Raw genomic sequence first — 19,857 nt, 5'->3', positions numbered from 1 at the left:
GGTGTGGCCAGGTGTGTGCCTCTGCCCCACGACCCCCTGGTCCCTCTCTGCAGAGAGCTCCCTCCGCTGGCCTGGTGGGGTTGCCTGACTCCCAGGCTGGCCCCGGGGTCTCTGCGTCGGTGCGGCACATGCTGAGCCCCGGCCTTACCTTTCAGTAGAATTGAAATGCTCTGTAACCTTACAGTGGGCACTGGGGGAAACAGGTATTAACGGAAAGAACAATGTTGTTGTTGCTCCAGAAATGCAGAGCGGTTCCCCGACTCCGATGAAAGCTGCTGCGGCTGCCGAGAAGGACAGCTCCGGGGCCAGCCTGCCCGAGGCCAGCCCTCCCGAGGGGCTGGCCTGCAGGGACCCGCCGGCCGCCTCCTACCAGCAGATCAGCTGCCTGGACGGCGTCATCAGGTGCGGCCCTTCTGGCCTCCCTCCCCGCCAGTGGCGCCCGAGGTTGGGCTCTCGGTTACATGAAGCCCTTTCCGACCCGCCCGCAGGTACCTGGAGAGCTGCAGCGAGGCGGCCACCCTGAAGAGGAAGTGTGAGTTCGCTGCGAGCCTCCCCACGCCCCAGGCCGGCGACAAGCGCCTGGCCCTCGCGGGCCCCGGGCCACACGCCGCAGGTACCGCGTCTGCTTGAGCTGTGACCGCCTGGCCACTTATCCCCTCTCTCGGGAGCAGGCCTTATCTGAGAGCCCGGGGCCCCTTCTCCCTCCCCCTGTGGGTTCTGAGCGGTGTCAAGGACATGTGGGGGGGGGGGTCAGCTGTTGACGTAAATAACCAAAATGGCTCAGAACCTCCTTACCAGCTAGAGGTAGACTTAGAGGACAGGATCCCCGGGGCTGCCAGAAGCCAGGGTGTTATCGGGCGGGCCCATTTCTGTGTCTCAGAGGAGGACTGGCCTCTGAGTGTCAGCGGCCGCAGGAGTCAGAGGAGATTGGATGTGCGGTTATCACCAGTGGTCCTCACCAGGACCACAAGCAGGGTCTCCACGGTTGATGGAAGCCCGGGTGACTGGTGGAGCTTGCCCCAGCCCACAGAGGGAGCCCAGCTGCTCGCCTGCCCTCAGTAGAGGGGCCCGGGCCACAGGGGGCAGCTCCCCACAGGCCTGGACAGAGGCCCCGAGCCCAGGCGCCTGCCTCCTCCCAGAGGACGTGGGGTGTCAGGGAGCCGCCGTCCCCATTCGGAGTCCCCTGTCTCTGCCGTCCCCCCGAGGGCACGGTGTCCCCTGGCAGGGCGAGTGCAGACTTGAGCCCCCGGGTCCTGGAGTGCCCCCAGCCGGCCTCTGCTGTGAGCCGGCAGCTCACCTTTATCGCGGTTTTGCGTCTGCTTCCCTTTTTCTCCTGTAAAGAGGCAGCATCGCCCTCCCCAGTGAAGAGCCGCACGGACGTGGGCGCACGGCTGACGTCGCTGACGCTGCCCGGCAAGGCGGAGAGCGTGGCGTCCCTCAGCAGCCAGTGCAGCTACAGCAGCACCATCGTCCACGTGGGCGACAAGAAGCCACCGCCAGAGCTCGGTACGCCTGCGTCCTGGGCGACGGCGGGAGCAGTCTGACTCTGACAGTAGAGAGCGGGAGCTTTGCCACGCGTCCCCAGATCCTCTCTAAGTGTATCTGAGTGCAGAGCGCCCACGTAGCCCAGTAACGGGGTGTCCAGGAAGTCCAGGCACGTGCCGTGCAGGGTGGGGGTGGTGACCCTTGCCTCTGCCCCCGCCACACTCCGGCTCCTCCTGGGACAGGCGTCCACTCAGGTGTCAACACAGAGGGGCTTCCTGGGAGCGAGCAGGGATGCCAGGACTCCCCCTTGCTTGGTGCTGAGAGAACCCCAGGGACGAGGCCCCCCGACCTCCCGACTGCCGTGGGTGGGGTGGCGAGCCGGGCCTCCCCTGTTGGAGAACAGGAGCCAGGACAGGACAGCCAAGGGCGACACGCTGAGCTGTCCTCCCGACCCCTAGAGGAGAACCAGCCTGAACTTGTTCTTTGCTTGGAAGAAGGGCGTGATGAGGGGGAGAGTGCAAGTCAGGGGGTCTGTGGCCAGCCCCCTCAGGATGGCTCTTAGTCCCATGGCCCCATGCTGCCTGCCCCCGCGGTTCTGCTGACCACACTGCTGGGCCCGTGCTCCTAAGCCAGGACAGGGCCGGGCACCTCCTGTGCTCCGAAAGCCCAAGACAGCCTGGAGTGTCTTCAGCGTCAGAGGCTGAAACCCCAGGTGCCCCCAGGTTAGAGGACGGATCAATTAGAGGGCAGATTCCCGAGCCCCCACGTGACGCAGCTTCGTGTCCCCGCTTGTTGCCTTTGCTTGGTAGCTTTCTCAGAAAGCTGAGCAGACACGTCTCGAAGGTCAGCCCCATGCTGTGGGCGTCGTGCGGGAGTCTTCTGTGGGAGACTCCGTCCTTTGTGGGAGCGGTGCGCGTTTTCTCAGCCATTCTCGGGCAGAAGGGCCCCTGTGGATGAGAGCCCCACATCCGCTGTTCCAGAGCTGCTGGGAGATGCTGCTGCGAGCGGGCCCGAGTCTCTGCAGTGCCCGGCAGGCCCTGCGCTGCCCTGCGGCCTCAGCCAGGACCAGGAGGCCTTCTGGAAGCTGGGCCTCACCAAGGAGGTGCTGGCCGCCCACACCCAGAAGGAGGAGCAGAGCTTCCTGCTGCGGTTCCGGGAAATCAGGAAACTCGACGTTTTCCAGTCTCGCTGCCATCATTATCTGCAAGAAAGGCCCAAGGGGCACTTGAGCAACAGGAGTAAGTGATGACATCTGAACTAAAAGTGGGTTTTGTTGTTGTTCTTTTTTTAAACTTTGTTCTTAACGCTACTGCGTCCTGTGAAGCTTTCAGATGGTGAGCGCCCCCTGTTTAGGACACCTGCGTTTGTAAGATGCTGTTGGAGCTTGAGCAGTGACACTCTTGGGGATGTCATCTGCGTTCCCAAGGGAACCGTGCTATAAACAGTGGTGACAGGCCCACCTCCCCCACTGGGGAGCACAGGGCCGGGCGACTGTCCTCCTGCCTTGCCAGGCATTCTCTGCCTGGGTGACCCCACCCCTCTCCCTCCCTCAGAGAACCGAGGGGGTGAATTCACCACCCAGGGAAGGAGCATTTGATGTCAGGCTCCTGAGGAAGCAGGGATCCCAGATGATGCTGCAGAAAGAAAGGGCGCCCTTTCTCCCCAGAACGCACACCCTCCTGGCGGGTTGGCCTTGCCACTGGGGTGCAGACTCCAGGGCCAGACAGAGCGCGGGGGGTGTGAAGAGCCAACACGGGGCTGCGGTGGAGCAGGCTGGCTTCCTCGCCCCTCGTCTGGTCCAGGAGCTGGGCTCCCAACCCCCAACTGCCTTCCTGGGCCCTGCGGTCAGGGCCAAGCTGGTTGGAGATGCCAGCTCTCTCCTGGGCTCCAGGCCCCGAAACAAGGATCAGATCTACGAGCCCAAGGCGCCCACACCGCAAGGGCCCAGCTCCCCTGGCTTCTGGGCAGGTGTGCCGAGACGGGTGTCCCAGGAGTGACAGGCTGGCCCTGCTCTTGAAGATTATGCCATTCCCGCTCTTCTTTCTTCCTTCCTACCTGGACCCAGAGTTACTGAAGGCACACAGGGAACCTCTGGAAATCAGAAGCCAGGGCCCCACCTCCCCAGCCCCAGCTTGGTGCAGAGTCCCAGCGCCCGCCAGCCCCAGCGTGCTGCAGAGTTCCAGCGCCCCTCAGCCCCAGCTTGGTGCAGAGTCCCAGCACCTGCCAGCCCCAGCTTGGTGCAGAATCCCAGTGCCCCTTAGCTCCAGCTTGGTGCAGAGTCCCAGTGCCCCTCAGCCCCAGCTTGGTGCAGAATCCCAGCGCCCGCCAGCCCCGTTGGCCCAGCAGCTTGTGCAGTGCCCCTGCCGCCCAGCTGTCCCCAGCAGCCCCACCCAGACCCGGAGCCCAGCACTGTGACTCCCAGTCACAGCGGGAGACGGACTCTTGCAGGAAGAGCACTAGGCAGACAGGCTGGCGGCAGAACCCCCACCCGCGTTCGCGTCAGGCCGGCCCATCTGCCCTGGCATGTGGCACAGCTGGCAGGGGACAGCCCCTCACGCCCGCTGCCAGAGCCCCCGAGTTACCCTCTGTGACATTAGAAGAAAACCTGAGGTTCCTGGGGCCCCTCCCACTGCCTGTGCCCCACCCACCAGGCTCAGTGTGACCCCCTGGCCCACAGCACCCCCAGTCCCAGCCAGTGCCCAGGGGAGGAGGGGGGACATGCCCTGTGTCCCCCACACCACAGGTTGAGTCCCTACAGCCTCCTGAGGACGGCCCCTCTCAGCAGGTCTTGTGTCAGAGGAAGACCTGTGTGCCTTCAGCCTTTTGACTCCACAGGCGTGGACCCAGGCTCCTTTGGCAGATGAACCAGGAAACATCTCTTCTTAAAAATGATGTCTTAAAAACATCTCTTTTTGAAAGCTTGTAAGGTTGGGATATGAGGTTAGATGAGATCAGTGGTTCTGCCGTTCAGTTCATTCCAGTCCCTCACTCATGTCCGATTCTTTGTGACCCCGTGAACCGCAGCACGCTGGGCCTCCCTGTCCATCACCAATTCCCGGGGTTCACCCAAACCCATGTTCATCAAGTTGGTGATGCCATCCAACCTTCTCATCCTCTGTCGTCCACTTCTCCTCCCGCCTTCAATCTTTCCCAGCATCAGGGTCTTTTCAAATGAGTCAGCTCTTCGCATCAGGTGGCCAAAGTATTGGAGTTTCAGCTTCAACATCCATCCTTCCAGTGAACACTCAGGACTGATCTCCTTTAGGATGGACTGGTTGGATCTCCTTGCAATCCAAGGGACTCTCAAGAGTCTTCTCCAACACTACAGTTCAAAAGCGTCAATTTTTTGGCACTCAGCTTTCTTTATAATCCAACTTTCACATCCATACATGACTACTGGAAAAACCATAGCTTTGACTAGACTGACCTTTGTTGGCCAAGTAATGTCTCTGCTTTTTAATATGCTGTCTAGGTTGGTCATAGCTCTTCTTCCAGGAAGCAAGCATCTTTTAATTTCATGGCCGCAGTCACCATCTGCAGTGATTTTGGAGTCCAAAAAAATAAAGTCTCTCACTGTTTCCATTGTTTCCCCATCTATTTGCCATGAAGTGATGGGACCTTATGCCATGATCTTAGTTTTCTCTTTTTTTTAATTTAATTTAATTTTTTTACTTTACAAAACTGTATTGGTTTTGCCATACATTGACATGAATCCACCACAGGTGTACATGAGTTCCCAATCCTAAGCCCACTTTTTCACTCTCCTCTTTCACTTTCATCAGGAGGCTTTTTAGTTCCTCTTCACTTTCTGCCATAAGGGTGGTGTCATCTGCATATCTGAGGTTATTGATAATTCTCCCGGCAATCTCGATTCCAGCTTCTGCTTCTTCCAGTCCAGCGTTTCTCATGATGTGCTCTGCATATAAGTTAAATAAGCAGGGTGACAATATACAGCCTTGACGTCCTCCTTCCCAGTTTGGAACCAGTCTGTTGTTCCATGTCCTGTTCTAACTGTTGCTTCTTCACCTGCATACAGGTTTCTCAGAAGGCAGGTCAGGTGATCTGGTATTCCGAAGTCTTTAAGAATTTTCCAGTTTGTTGTGATTCACACAGTCAAAAGTTTTAGTAAAGTCAATGAAGCGGATGTTTTTCTGGAATTTCCTTGCCTTCTCTATGATCCAGCGAATGTTGGCAATTTGGTTTCTGGTTCCTCTGCCTTTTCTAAACCCAGCTTTTATATTTGGAAATTCTTGGTTCACATACTGCTGAATCCTAGCTTGAAGGGTTTTAACTCTCATTGTGTCTCTATTATTTTAGCTGCTCCCAGACTAAGAAATACCTCTGGAATAGACTCCTCTTGGAAAAAAAATGGGAAAAACCGAAAACTGAAGTCCAAACGTGTCAAGCCTCGCGACTCCTCGGGCAGCACTGGGTCTGGGGGGCTGGCGCCCCAGCGGCCCCCACTGGTCAGCCTGAACACCACGGCCTGGTCCCTGTCGGACACGTCACAGTCCAGCTGCCCAGCGGTGCCCTTCCCTGACCCAGTGCCAGCGTACTCCCTGCCCTTGTTTCCAGCCCCAGGAATAGTGCCCGCACCAGGGACCGTGGCCACAGGGTCCGGGGCTGCCCACACCAACCTTGCAGTGCCCATGGATGCCCACCAGGCGCTCAGGGTCCATCCCACGCCGTTCGCCGGCCCCGTGGCCCCAGTCATGGCATTGGTCTTGCCTGGCTACTCCTTCTCCCCGGTGACCCCAACCTTGCCCGCAGCCTTCTTCCCCAACCAGCGGAACTTTGCATCTGAGATGTCTCCTGCCTCACAGCCCGAGTTCTTCCCCGATCGGACCTCAGCCCCCAAACAGCCGTGCCCATGTGCCCCGGCAGAGCAAGGGCAGTCCGCGTCGCGGGTGGCTACCCTGGGAACCCCGCCCTCGGCCGCCGGGCTCCCAGACAGGAACTCCCCGGCACTCTTCCAGTCCCGCGGAAGCTCACCACTGCAGCTCAACCTGATGCAGCTGGAGGAGGCCCCTGAGGGCACCGCGGCAGCCACAGGGGCTGTGGGGACCGTGGGTGCAGGCACCAACTGCAAACCTGGCTCGTCCTGGGACTGGCAGCCCCAGTCACCTCCAACCGTAAGCACCTCCTGATGCCCTTTGTCTAAAGCAGGTGGCAAACTCGGGTGCCGGGGCAGGCTATGCACCCCCCTCATGCCTGACACGCTTCAGTTTGGACACAGATTCGTGTGCCAGACATGAGCATGTTCCCAAGGCCCCGTCACAGTAGACCTGTGACTCTAACCGTCCTGGGACCTGAAGGGAGAGAGATGGCCGGCAGATGCAGTGTCCAGACAGCCACAAGGACTTCATAACGCATCGTCAGGGGCCTCCGGGTGTTAGGTGGATACTTCGAGGACGGAGCCATCAGGTTAAATGCCAGAGCAGAGGCTCCTCGGAGGGGGACTGGCAGCAGAGGGCCTCTGGTGAAGGACCGGAGCCTGAAGGAGCTGGGAATCGGTGCTCTCAGTCTCCGTCCTCCCAGGTCTTGAGAACACAGGCGTGTACGCTTACTTGGTTCATGAAACGGCAGTGTGATTCCCAGTTAACGCGTCTGTGTTCTGAGAGCCGAGGCAGGGCTATCCATGAGCCGTCCCCCAACACCCATCCTGTGTCCAAGGCAGGGCCACCTGAGTTCCCACCCTCCGCCTGTGTCCAAGGCAGGGCAGTCCGTGAGCCCCCCAAAGTGGGGCTGCATGGGCCCCCCCAACACCTGTGTCCAAGGCAGGGCCACCTGGGTTCCCACCCCCCGCCTGTGTCCAAGGAGGGGCCACGTGGGCCTCCCTCTGCCTGTGCTCTGGGAGAGGAGGTGGAGACAGGGGCCCCAGCACCTCTGCTGCCTGCCTGGCCTGCAGGCTGGTTCTGAGGACTGGCAGGCTGGGCACTCCCAGGCCGGGCCCGTGGTGCCCCCGGCTGGCCCTGCTCTCGGGGTGCAGGAAGCAGAGCCCGCCGCTGGGAGGGGCGCCTTTGGGTGCTGTCGAGGCGCGGTCCTGCCTCTGTGTCCACTCGGTGGAGAAATGAGCATAAGGCTTGGATTCCCACCGGGGCTCCAGGAGCCACCGTCTCTCAAGGGACTCTCCCAAAATGGAACCCAATCAAACATCATCCTTTCCACTTCCAAGAAGCGAGCTGGGTTCCGGGAACCCGAGGGTCTGTGCCCATGGCCCATGGAGGAGGGGCCGGCGGTCTGAGGAGCCTCCGTCCCCTCCCCCACCCCCACTTTGCATGGAGACCTGACTAGGTGTCCCCTGCCTGTTCCCCCAAGCGCAAGGAGCCGGCGGATGCCCCGAACAGCGACGCCCTGTCCTCCTCCAGCGGCCTCCTCCACCTGCTGCTGCACGGGGACCTCTGCTCGGCCACAGGCTCCGCGCTGTCCGGGAGTCGGGCCTCCGCCACCTCCTGCTCCCTGGGCTCGGGCTCCCTGGGCTGCGATGCGTCCAGAAGCGGGCCAGGTATGTGGGGGGCGCCGGGAGCCCTGAGTGGGGTGGAGGGTGCAGTTGACGTGTGTTTGGAAGATCCCCACGTGACGCACCTGGGTATCCTTGGCTCTCTGAATCCGAGGGCACCGGTCGCCCCAGAGCCTCAGGCTGCTGTGTTGCTGGGCCCAGCGTCAGGGTCCTTCCTGACTGCACAGCTTCCTGCTGCACCCCGAGCGGCTCCTTGGAGCCTCACACGGGCCATGGGCCCCCTCCTCCTGCCTCGTGGCCAGGCCCGGCTCCCTCTGTCACCTGTCACTCCCCGCATCGGTGGGCGCAGCAAGCCCCGCACCCCCGTCCCTGGCTGGACCCTCCCTGGGGCTCCCCGCGTGTGCCAGGAGGTCAGGCAGTGCTGCACCGTCCCGAGTGGCTCCCCTGGTGGGTGCTGGTGTGTGGCCTCAGGCGGTACCAGCCAGGGTGGTGCAGTGTGGCCCGGAGCTGCCCGGCGAGAGCAGCGCACACGCATGTCCCCAGGCTGTAAGCGCCCCGCTTCCCTCACCTGGGCAGAGCCCCCTTCCCCCGGGAGGCCAGGGACGGGAGAGCACAGCCTCTTAGATGGGGCCCTGCCTGGACGCCCCCGGCCTCGCCAGCAGAGTCACCTCCGTGGTTCCTGCTGATACTCGCTCTTTAGATGATTTTAAATTACCATCCAGAGAATTGGACCGTTGGAAAGAGAGAAGGGACAATCCCCCAACACGCACGGTAGCTGCCCTCCCCTTACAGGGCCGACTGGAGCTCGAGGTCGTGACCTGCGGCACTCTGTGTTTTAAAGGCAGCGGCAACACGAGCCACACCAGCAGGTATTTCGGAAGCGTCGACTCTTCGGAGAATAACCATGGAGCAGCGGCGAAGGCGGAGGTGGGCGGGACTGAGCGCCTGCTCAGGGGTGTCCTCCAGGACCCCGTCTGGCTGCTGATGGCCGACACGGACGACAGCGTCAGGATGACCTACCAGATGCCTGCACGGTAGCCGCTCGCCCCTCCTGGGACGGTGTGGGGCTGGGCTCGGGATCCCCCCAAACTGTGAGGCCAGAGGACTTCCCCGAGCCTTATCTCAGATGGAGTGGAGGGCACCGCTAGAAGGGGCCCCTCCAGGTGGCTGGCCGGCCGCACGGAGCCCTACGGAGGCCCTGCTCCCAGCCTCCAGGACCACTGCTCCAGGGACCCTCCAGGCTGTCACTTGCCGTGTACGAAGCATTTGTGCCAGTGTCGTCTCTTTTGCTCTGCTGCCAGTAACCCTGTGTGGTCAGTGGTGTGTGTGTGTGTCTGTCTGTCTATCTGTCTCAGAGATGCAGAAACCAAGAGTCAAGGTGGGTGACCATCCCAGGCCACCAGCTACTCTTCAGGGAGCCTGGTCTGTGCCTCAGTTCTGACCACTCCAAGGAACCTGGAACCCATTAGGGTCCCTGACCCTGTGCAGTGCCCCCTTGGTGGGGGTGATTTACCCCAAGGCTCAGAACAACCAGGGCTCTGGGCCAGGCCAGCCTGGGGCTCCCGTCTCCAGGGCCGCTGCAAGGCAGGCCAGGGTAGCAGGTGGCAGGGAGGGCTTATCTACTCTCCACCTCGCTGGTGATCACCACCCCACTGGTGAGAAGCTCCCAGGTGCAGAAACAAGTGTCTGCAGGTACTCAGCTCCTGTGGCTGATCTAAACTAAAATTAAAACCAGAACTTGGTGTATCGTTTTCATAGAAAAACTACAGATTATTTCCTAGAGAGATTGTTACCTCAAATAGGGTAATTTAAGTGGAAAGGAAAGTTAAACAAAATCATCTAAAATTGCATGAGTAGGACTTCCCTGGGGTCCAGTGGTGAAGACCCCACACTTCCCCTGCAGGGGCCACAGGTTCCGTCCCTGGTCAGGGAAGATCCTCGATGCTGAGGAGTGTGGGCAAAAAAAAAGGATACATTAATCAATTAAAATAAAATTACGTGAATAATACTGGAAGTACTGGTAGAAAATGAGCATATACTTTAAAAAAGATAACGCTTGAGGCATTCTAAAGCGTCCGTATTTCTCGCTATTTCGTGAAGAAACTTGGAGACGGTCCTGCAGGAAGACAGGGAGAAGCTGAAGGCACTGCAGAGGTTCCAGCCCAGGTTCACGGACGGGCAGAAGCAGGAACTGCAGGACGTCCACCCGTGGATGCGGTTGGGCGGCGTGCCCACGGCCATCGACGTGGCGGTAAGCTCTGGGACAGGGCGCTTCCTGACATGGCGTTCCAAGGCGCTGTACATTTAAAACTTTGAAGATTAGATAAGAGCATTGAAAAAAAAAGAAAAAAAAAAAAAAAAACCACGACACTGTTAGATGTCTTTCAAAGAACTTCCTTCCAGTGGCTTTTCAACGCTGTTTCCAAAAAGGTCTCCAAAATGTCTAATGTCAATCACATGCTGAAATTTGAAAATCTTTTGAGTTGTCTTCACAATTAAAACACAGACCACTTCTTCTATCCTAAACCCTCAACATCCGTGTAGACTGTAAGAAGCAGGGGACAGCAAGCCGCCCTCCCACTCTAAGCGGCTGCCCCCCTGCTGTCTGTCCCTTCTCGAGCGTGTCTCTGTACCCCAGCTCCCTTCTCCTGCTCACTTCCCCAGAATGGACACAGCCAGGCTCCGGGGTGCCCGGCCTTCTCTGTGCAAACTACCCCGGCACGGTCAGCTCCTGCCTCCGCATGGGAAGTGGCATCTACATGCCGAGCCTCACCAGCGTCCACCTCTGGGGAACTTCCCGGGTTTCCCCAGAGACAGCCTGCCCAGCCATTCTCTTCCCACCCACTCCTCCAGGGCGACTCCGCACCACTCCACTTGCTCAGACCACGGGCCTGGACTCCCCTCCTCTCGTACCCTGATAAAGTCCACTGGCAGGGCACACTGGCCTGACCTTCCAGGGGGGTGGAAAGCAGCCGCTTCCCATCGCCTCCAGCGTCACCACCCTGGTCCATGCCGCTGCTTCAGCGGGGCTGCCAGCTGCCTTCTGCTCCCCGCGCAAGTGCCAGCTGCCTTCTGCTCCCCGCGCAAGACCACGTTGCTCCCCACCCCAGCCCTGCGCCCCTCCCGGGTCTCCATCCCGTGATCACAGGCAGAGGAAAGTGCCATAAAGCCGTTAAACCGTGTCGCCCCCTCCCCACAACCCCTGTCCCCCTGTGTTCCCTCCTCTCTGGCTGTTCGCTGAAGACCATCACGAGGCTCCTGCCCCAGGGCCTTTGTGCCTGCCCTGACCTCTGCTTGGGGCTCCCCTCTCCTCACACAGACACATGCTCACTCTGGCTTCCTTGTCTTTCCACATAGAGTTGTGTTATTGACCTACCGTCACTGTGTGTGTATGTTGCTCAGTCGTGTCCGACTCTTCTGTGACCCCACGGACTGTAGCCCTCCAGGCTCCTCTGTCCATGGGATTCTCCAGGCAAGAATACTGGAGTGGGTTGCCATGCCCTCCTCCAGGGGATCTTCCCAACCCAGGGATCGAACCTTTGTCTCCTGCATTGCAGGCAGTTTCTTTACCATCTGAGGGACCTGGGAAGCCCCGGATGATTTACTGCTGCACAGCAAATAACCCCAAACTTGGTAGCTTAGAATAAGAACCATTTATTGTCCCCAGTGTTTCTTGGGTTGGAATTTAAGAGCCGCTTAGCTGGGTGGTTCTGGCTCCGGTCCTCTCCTAAGGGTGGAAGATAATGGCTGGGCTCCTGCCTCCGGGGGCAGGACCGGAGCTGGGGGATCTGCTTCCGAGGGGGGTCCCTCCCGCGATGCTTGTGGGGGCTGGCTGTTGGCAGGAGGCCTCTGCTCCTTGCCCTGTAGATCTGACCTTGGCGCTGCTTACATGTCCTCAGGACAAGATCCCAGCCTCCCCTGAGGGCATGGGGCCGGGAGGCTGGGGGTCTGTGACAACCTGCATCACCTCTGCTTTGTTAGAGGCACATCAGAGTCCAGGCCTCCTCCTTTGGAGGAAGGAATACCAAAAAATGTGTGGGCGTATTTTAAAGCCACTACAGTCGCTCTTGGTGGCTTTTTCTGAACGTTGACTGTAAAATGAGTCCTCACGTGCCTCGTTCCACGTCAGCCCAGCACTTCCCGTCTCATAATACGCCTCGGAGCACCTCTCCTCCAGCTACTAGGAGATCTCTAATGGGGTATGGATTTTCCTCTCTGTTCACTGCTGAATCCCGGTTCCTAGAACGAGCCTAGAACACAACAGATGCTTAACAGATAGGTGTTCAACATGAGGAGAAACAAATAAGTCGGTAGCTTGTTGCTGTCCCATTCTACAGATTAAAACACTCAGGTCAGAGAAGGTAAGTACCACTCCAGGTCACGCAGGCAGAAGGAGGAGCACTGGGACCAGGGCCTCTGGTTGATGCCCCCCGCCTCACTGTGCAAAGCTGCCTCTCAGATAAGGTTCCCAGGGGACTCGGATCGGGGACGAAGCAAGCCCCACAGCCCAGTGGCACCTTCTCACCTACCTGCCAGCAGCCTCACGGTGGCCACCTGGTCACCTGCGCCTTGTTCAGACTGAACTGTTGTACCAAAGATCTCATTTTCGTTACTGATTTACATTTTTCTTTTAAGGGATGTGTTTACTGTGGAAACGAGGGAGAAGACAACCTCTGTGTGTCATACGAGGAAGACATCCCTACGCCGGGGCTCAGCGAAGTGACAGAGACCAAGGAAGGGGAGAGTGGGCCCGCCCGCGGCCCGGAAACGAGCGGCAGGCGCAGCGCCCCTCCCCAGGGCGGCCGCGCCGCCAGCGACGTCCGCTAGGCGGCGCTCTGGGGCGGGGCCGGGTTCGCGCGCGTCTCCGGTGAGACGGACGGATACACTTTTGTGGCTTTTTTTGTTTTAGAAAAAAACCCATAGTTTCCTGAAGGGGTGATTTAAAACCATGGAGGGCAGAAGACGTTTGCGAAGAAATGCTATTTTGTATTTATGAATAAAATACAAATATAGGGTGTTAGGGGACAGGGGAAGGAGACCTTCACTATTTAACTCGAGAAAGACTGCCTGCCTCTTTGGGTCGGGAAGGCGGCTGGGCGCCCCCACGCGTCCTCAGACGGGCCGTCCCGGGTCCGCTGGCTCCCGCGGGCTGTCCCCAGGCCGCGCCCAGGCTGCGCCCACCCGCCGGGGGTCCCAGGGGCTCCCCGCTGCAGCACCGGTCCAGGGCTTGCCCCGCGTTTGTGTTTGTGTTGGGATCAGATCAAATTCTGTCCTCTCCGGGGGCGGCTTTTTCTCTAAATTATTTAGTCAGACTGATGTCTTTGAGACCTACCAAGTGGAGATCACAGCCTCTGCTTATTTTCTTTCAAAAACCTCCTTTTCAAAACGTTTCGCATTAAACGGTGCGTAGTTTGAGAAACCCGCGGCTTCAGCCCCCAGTGCAGCTGCAGCAAACGGTTCATCTGACAGAGTGTGCGTCCAGGGCGAATCAGGTTGAACTGCGGGCTGCGGATGAAAGAAGCCGACAGGTTCCTGTGGCCAGCTCCACCACGGAAGTCACACGTCCTCGGAAACACGGCGCAGACCCTTCCGGGTGTTGCTGCAGCATCCGTGCACCCTGTTCAGACCGGGATGCCCGCGTGTCAGTGAAAGCGTGCTGCTGGCCGTCCCCGTCTCGGCACTTGGCCCTCCCAGCCAGGCTGTGACCGCCACGTTTGGGACTCGGCGCGTGTTGGTCCATCGTTGGCACTTGCCAGGCGTCAGCTCTGGCGCAGCCGAGCCAGCCACTCCTCCTGGCTGAGCTGGGCGCCCCGCACCCTTTTCATGAGCCTTCGCTCACTGATGCCGCTTCCGGTCTCTGCAGAGACGTCCCCTATTGTCGCTGGCACTTTTGGGAGGACACCCGGGGAAGAGTGAGACCAGACTGCTCACCTTTTTGCAAAACCTCACATCGCATCGTATATCCCAAAGATAGCTTAGAAGAAATGTTATACTGGTCCCTGGAGTGAATGAGAAGCTGCCCCTGATGAAACGATTGACTTAACAGTTGCGCTGAGTCCATAGCAACTTCAAAGAAAGCAGCTTCCCCCCGGCCGCCCCCGCCCATCCTTTGATGGAGAAGCAGCTACTAGAAGAGGTGAAGCCTCCTTGTAATCCAGTTGGTTTTCATAGTAAAATTATTTTATGTCTGAATATCAACCTTACTTTTCATAAATGCAAAAAGTTTAATTATTTTTTTAAACGTAAAAGCAGCATCTTCAGATCCCCAAGGCAAGGTGTAGTCTGTGAGTTTGTATGGCGATCAGATGCTACGAACGGCTTCTTGCCTGAGTCGGATCATCAAGGGATAGTCAAGGTTGCATTGACTTTACCTGAACTGCCAAAAGGTTCTCTCCTGTTATTGAATGTTTACCATCAGCATTATCTTACTATTTATGTCTGCCTGTTGGTTAGGTGCCATGTAGCTTCGACGCGTGCTGAGCAGTGGACCGTAGGAGCAGCTTGTGAAACTGTTTCCACGGTGCCGACACGCATCCAGTCTTGTTCTCTCTAATGTGTGTGCTTACATGGGCGTTACAAGGCTTCCTCTCAATTTTAAACTGAGCCTTCTTTTTAACATATTCCTGAAAAGGTATGTAAATAAGCTCTCAGAGTCTGTGTGGCAACATGTCAAGCCTTGCCGGACAAGTGGTTTGTTTATGCTCAAGCCAGACTTTCTCCACCCAGTGCAATATGTTTGTTGGGCTGCTTGTGTCTTTTTATGACTTTTTTGCCTTTTAGAAAATTGGTAAATAAAGCAAGTATATTTTTATTTTGTATAGTTTTAATATAGCACAGAGAAATAGGAGCCTGAGTTCTGTTCGTTTATTTCTTTTCTGCACGGTGTGTGAGATCTTACTTAGTTCCTGGACCAGGGATCAAACCTGTGCCTCCTGCAATGGAAGCACAGATTCTCAACCACTGGATCACCAGGGAAGTCCCTATTTTTATTTCTGTATTTTTAATATAGCACAGAGGAATAGGAACCTGAATAGAGACAAAGATTATCAAGTGATTTTTCTAAGATGAACCCTAGAAATTCTGCTTTAGGAACTATTCTGTCTCCAAGGCACTCTTCACCTCCTCCCACGCACAGTGTGCCTCTTGCTGGCCCTCCTGCCGTGTGTGTGTGTGTGTGTGTGTGTGTGTGTGTGTGTGTGACACGCAGCCCCCACCCCAGTGAACTCCCTGTAATGCAGTGTTAGTCACTCACTCGTGTCTGACTCGTTGTGCCCCGTGGACTGTAGCCTGCCAGGCTCCTCTGTTCATGGGATTCTCCAGGCAAGAATCCTGGAGTGGGTTGCCATGCCCTCCAGGGGATCTTCCCGACCCAGGGCTCAAGCCTGGGTCTCCTGCGTTGCAGGCGGACTCTACCACCTGAGCTACAGGGGACTCCCTGCTGTAGATCTCATCCTGGAGTCCAGCCCCTCCGCGGTTTCTCACTCACAGATGGGGAGAAGGGCCGCTCAGCTCGGCCCCTGGTACTCACACCCGCTCTGCGGTGAGTCCAGGCACCTGCTCCTCTCTCTCCCCGCCCGCTCTAGGACGTCTGTCCCACCGGGGCTGGCTGCCTGTGCACTGGCCCAGGGCTGAAAGCAGCGAGGTCAGAAGGGTCTGAGGCCAGAACGGCCTCGTGTCTTCCACCAGAGGTGATATAGGCAGCGCGGCACAGCCTCCTCCTGCCCCACCCCCGTGCTTCCTCCCACAGCAGCGAGACCTTGCAGGGCCTGGCCAAAACAGCGGGGGCTGCTTCTCGCTACCTCCCACTTCATACCAGACCGTGTCGTGGGTCCCAGACTTGGTGCCTAGCCTTCCCAAAGCTCCCTGAACAGGAGGAGGAAGGCTTGGCTCTCGCCTCCCGCCCTGGCCGCCTGGAGCCAGGTGGTGGTTGGGGGTGGGGAAGCTAAGTCCTCCCAGTGGACCTAGAGGCCTCTGCAGACCCCTTCCGTGGCCAGATGTGGAGATCCACCTGCTTCACTGAAATTCTGGGAGACCTCAGGGTGTTTAGCTGCATTTTTATCTACCGTTTAACCCCAAGGGCACCCCTCCCCTTTATTTCCAAACCAAAAGGAGCTTCTCCAAGCTGCTGGGCTGATTGCCCACCAGGGACCTGGACATCCATAGGCTGGCCACTGCCTTTGTTCCCTGCGGATTTTATGGCTTGCCACCCCTGCCGCTAACTGGTCTCCCTGAGGCCACTGCTGCGCTGCCCAGCCTCTGTTGGGCTCTGTCTTTGGATATGGGGATCAAAGAGCCCAAATGCTCAGGAAGTCTGTGCTCAGGCAACCTTTGAAGGTGGGCTCAGTCCAAGCGACAAATGGCAGGAAGTGGGTCTGCTAGGAGAGGCCATGTACAAGGAGAGAGAAAGGGCATGCTGGTCCTGAGATGGAGCAGCTGGGTTTCTGGGAGGGAGAGGCCAGGCCCGCCAGCCAGTGGGCCCACTAAAGGAAACAGGCTGGCTTCAAAGATGAGGCCTTGGGCAACTTCCGATCTAGCTGGAAGGATTTTGCTGGAGGAGGATTTTGCTGACTCACACACCCTACACTATGGTGGTGATTCAGTCGCTCAGTCGTGTCCAGCTCTTTGCAACCCCATGGACTGTAGCCTGCCAGGCTCCTCTGTCCAGGGGATTCTCCAGGCAAGAATCCTGGAGTGGGTTGTCATTTCTTTCTCCAACCCTGCTCTATACCTGTGCTTTTTGTCCCAAGGCTACTTAGACTGAGGCATGTCCCAGCACTGAATCCTCTTTCCTTCAATTCTAGACAGCATTCCTCAAGGCCCCCCAACCCCATGTAAGATCAGGCTTTGGAGATCCTTAGCCCTTGCTCAGCCATCTTCTCGTGACCACTGTCACCTGTCTTGTTTTTACAAAGTTAGCTTTATATCCTACGACCACCAGTAAGCCTTTTCTATCAATCTACAGAAAGACACAATGACGTAGTGACTTTCGCTCACTCGTAGATTGACTCTAAATCTTGAAACGCTATGAGCCATATTACCCTGTTGTGACTGTGAAAGAATTGGCTACTGAGCCAAGTAAGTACTAAGGTTACATTTCCCTCTTTCGGCAGCTTTTTGTTTTTCCCAGGGTTCTGAGTTGCCTTTCATTTCTTGTTTGCACCGTTGGCCTTTATCACTCTTCCTGCACTTCCAGTTCCCCATTAGCCTTCCCCAGAACCCCGATTATCCTGTTCCAATATAAAGTGCTTATCCTGGAGAGCATTCTAAAATACTCGTTTGATCTTATTCAAACAATACAGTCAATAATGGGAGGGCTAAGAGTCAAGAGTGTAACAAACATCACCGAGTTGGTTTTTCCATATCTGAGTTCCTCAAAGTAGGGCAACTTAACTGCCATTCCTGGGCGTGGGGGTGGGATCTTGCTCCCTGGGGTGCTGTCTAAATGGTGAAGAAAAGTGAAGTTCCAGGCCAGCTATGGGGTCCCTCGGGTTCCACTACTCGAGCCCCTCTCGCGCTCCGTCCGGCCCTCCACTATAGGAGGGGGAAGGGCCGTCAAGCTTCTGATCAGGCAGGGGAGGATGGGAGAACAAGAGCTAAGCTTTCTCCCCCACAGCTTATGAGGGAGACCAGGAAGCACACAGGGCGTTTGAAGGAGAGGAGCAGGCTCCTGCCCGGGTGAGCAATGCAGGGCGGGGAGTGCATCAGCACCCTGCTCGGAGAAGCAAAGAGACAGCAAAGTGAGGACCAGCAGAAGGGCTGCCCAGGGAGGCCCCGAGTCCCAGAGCCCCTGCCCACCCAGGGCTCACAGAGGTGAGCTGGCCTTGCTTGAGCTTAGTCGCTCAGTCGTGTCCAGCTCCTTGTACAGAGCCCCCAGACTGTAGCCCACCAGGCTCCTCTGTCCATGGAATTCTCCAGGCAAGAGTACTGGAGTGGGCTGCCATTCCCTTCCCCAGGGGATCTTCCAGAGCAGGGGATCAAACCCGAGTCTCCTGTGTCTCCTGCATTGGCAGGAGGGTTCTTTACCTGCCGAGCCACCTTTGGGAACCATCAGAACTCTCATCAAGCTTGTCCTATTGTGGAGATCCCTCTGGTGGGGAACCTGAAGTAAAGTAGACACTGGAAGGGCTGCCAGAGCCATCTTCAGATAGTGGGGGGCCCAGGTGGGCGTCTGTAGCCCAGTCCTGCCACCCGGCCACCCTGCTGTCCCTGGATGTTTCTTTCTTCTGCTCCCTCCAGCTAGGCTCCAGACGCTCCATCTTCCCTCCCAGCCCAGGGCTTCTGCTTCACTAGGCTCTGTGCTGGGGGTTGTGCTGGGGTCCTGGTTAGAGCACCCCTAGCCAAGGATGCTTATAACCTGGAGGGGCGCAGAACCAGACCCTGACGGTCCCAGTCCCGGGAGGGAAGCAGCAGGCCCTTCCACCGGGAAGATGGAAAGGGAGCTGCGGCCTGAACCGCAGGGAAGGAGCCCTTTAAGGGAGATCCCAGGCACTCGAGGTATAAGGCTCTCTGTGTGCCCGGTACAAGCCCTGGCCGCCTGAAGGCAAACTGGTATCCCGGCTTTGCCAGGAGAGCGCGTGGACCTAGGTCTTTGGCGCTGGGGCCAGGCTGGGGTCCCAGGGTGCCGCCCCACCGCCCACGCACCCCACCCTCAAAGAGGCCGGGCCGGCAGATGGGCGGCCGGCCCTGGGGGTGGCGGTCTTCTGGCGGACACAGGCGCACCCACCCCCGCGCCCGCCCTGGTGACAAAGCGGCCGAGACAAAGGCGCGGCCAACACCTGTCGCTCTTGGCTGGGCTGCCGCTTTTCTCTGCCGAAGCGGCTGCAGCTGCCAACTGTCACGGGCATCAAGTTACGGGGACCAGACGGCGGCCTCCGCCAGCCCGGCGAGGGGCGGGGGAGGGAGGGGGAGGGCTGGGGGGGAGAGGGAGCCCAGGGGCTGGGGAGGGGGGCCGGGCCGAACGGAAAGGGGTGTGGGACCAGGGAGGGCAGGATGCGGCAGGGCGAGCTTGGCTTGCGGACGGGGGCGTGGGAGGGGGTGGGGGTGAGAACCAGATAATGTCGGGGGTGGGCGGGGGAGGGAAGGCCGGGCGGCGGTGGGTATACTGAGGGAGGAGAGGGAGGGGGAAAGGAAGGTGAAAGGGGGTCGGGGAGCGGAGGGGCCGAGAAGGAGATGGGAGGGCGATGAGGACCAGGAAAGGACCGGTGACTAGAGACGCAGGTCCGAGAGTTGGAGCTGTTGAGGGCGGGCCTGCGGACCCCGCCCCACTAGGATCCCCGAGGGGGCTGCAGGCGGCGTTGAGACCCTGGTATCAGGGCCCACAAGTCCGCTAGAAACGCGAGGGGGCAGGGGCTCGCTCCCACCCCTGCTGCCCTTAGGGCCCTCACCTCCCTGGGACTCTGCAGCCTCCCCAGACCGGACCTGTGGCTCCCTCCAGCTTCGGAGACCGCGGTCTTTGCTGTGGCTCTAGCCTCCAGGACCCCAGCACGCGCGCTGAAGGGTCCCCCTCCTGTGGCATCTTAGGTGAAGGAAGTCAAGCGCGAATGGATGGATGAAGGGATGGGCGCGCTCCTGCTCACGCGCGCAGCAGACCTGGGCGACCGGTTCAGGGTCGGAAGGGAAACAAGCGCACCCGGGGCCATAGCCCTCGGGGTCATCGCCCCCTCGGGTGCCCACTCCCCCTCGCCAACGCGGGGGTTGCTCGGAGGCCCGGCTGGGCTTTCTCCCCCCACCCACCAAGTCCCCGGCTGCAGGCCACGCCCCGCCAGCTGCTGGCCGACCCCGGCGGCGGGGCCGGACAAAGCGGGCCTCTGCCATTGGCCCGCACAAGCAATTGGCGTATTGAGATGCAAATAAGGTGCTATAAAAGGAGCGGGATACGGCGCGGGTGCCAGGACTCCGCGGAAGACGTAAGG

General features: G+C 58.6%; 1 protein-coding gene across 2 annotated transcripts in view; it reads left to right on the top strand.

Annotated features, from left to right (window-relative positions):
- The window catches only part of PER2 (period circadian regulator 2), a 40,046-nt gene extending 25,272 nt beyond the window's left edge, over positions 1-14,774 (top strand). For both annotated transcript variants that reach the window (XM_052636569.1, XM_052636570.1), the window contains 9 exons: positions 240-402; positions 489-613; positions 1,342-1,506; positions 2,466-2,723; positions 5,803-6,617; positions 7,804-7,990; positions 8,787-8,979; positions 10,046-10,196; positions 12,581-14,774. In XM_052636569.1, the coding sequence (XP_052492529.1) occupies positions 240-402; positions 489-613; positions 1,342-1,506; positions 2,466-2,723; positions 5,803-6,617; positions 7,804-7,990; positions 8,787-8,979; positions 10,046-10,196; positions 12,581-12,772 (2,249 nt within the window). In that variant the 3' untranslated portion in view covers positions 12,773-14,774. The remainder of the gene's footprint in view (positions 1-239; positions 403-488; positions 614-1,341; positions 1,507-2,465; positions 2,724-5,802; positions 6,618-7,803; positions 7,991-8,786; positions 8,980-10,045; positions 10,197-12,580) is intronic.
- Positions 14,775-19,857: the final 5,083 nt, after the last annotated feature.

The sequence above is a fragment of the Budorcas taxicolor genome, chromosome 3, assembly GCF_023091745.1.
Source record: "Budorcas taxicolor isolate Tak-1 chromosome 3, Takin1.1, whole genome shotgun sequence".
NCBI classification, from domain to species: domain Eukaryota; kingdom Metazoa; phylum Chordata; class Mammalia; order Artiodactyla; family Bovidae; genus Budorcas; species Budorcas taxicolor.
Note: the sequence above shows the minus strand (reverse complement) of the source record. Positions and strands in the feature narration are given on the sequence as shown.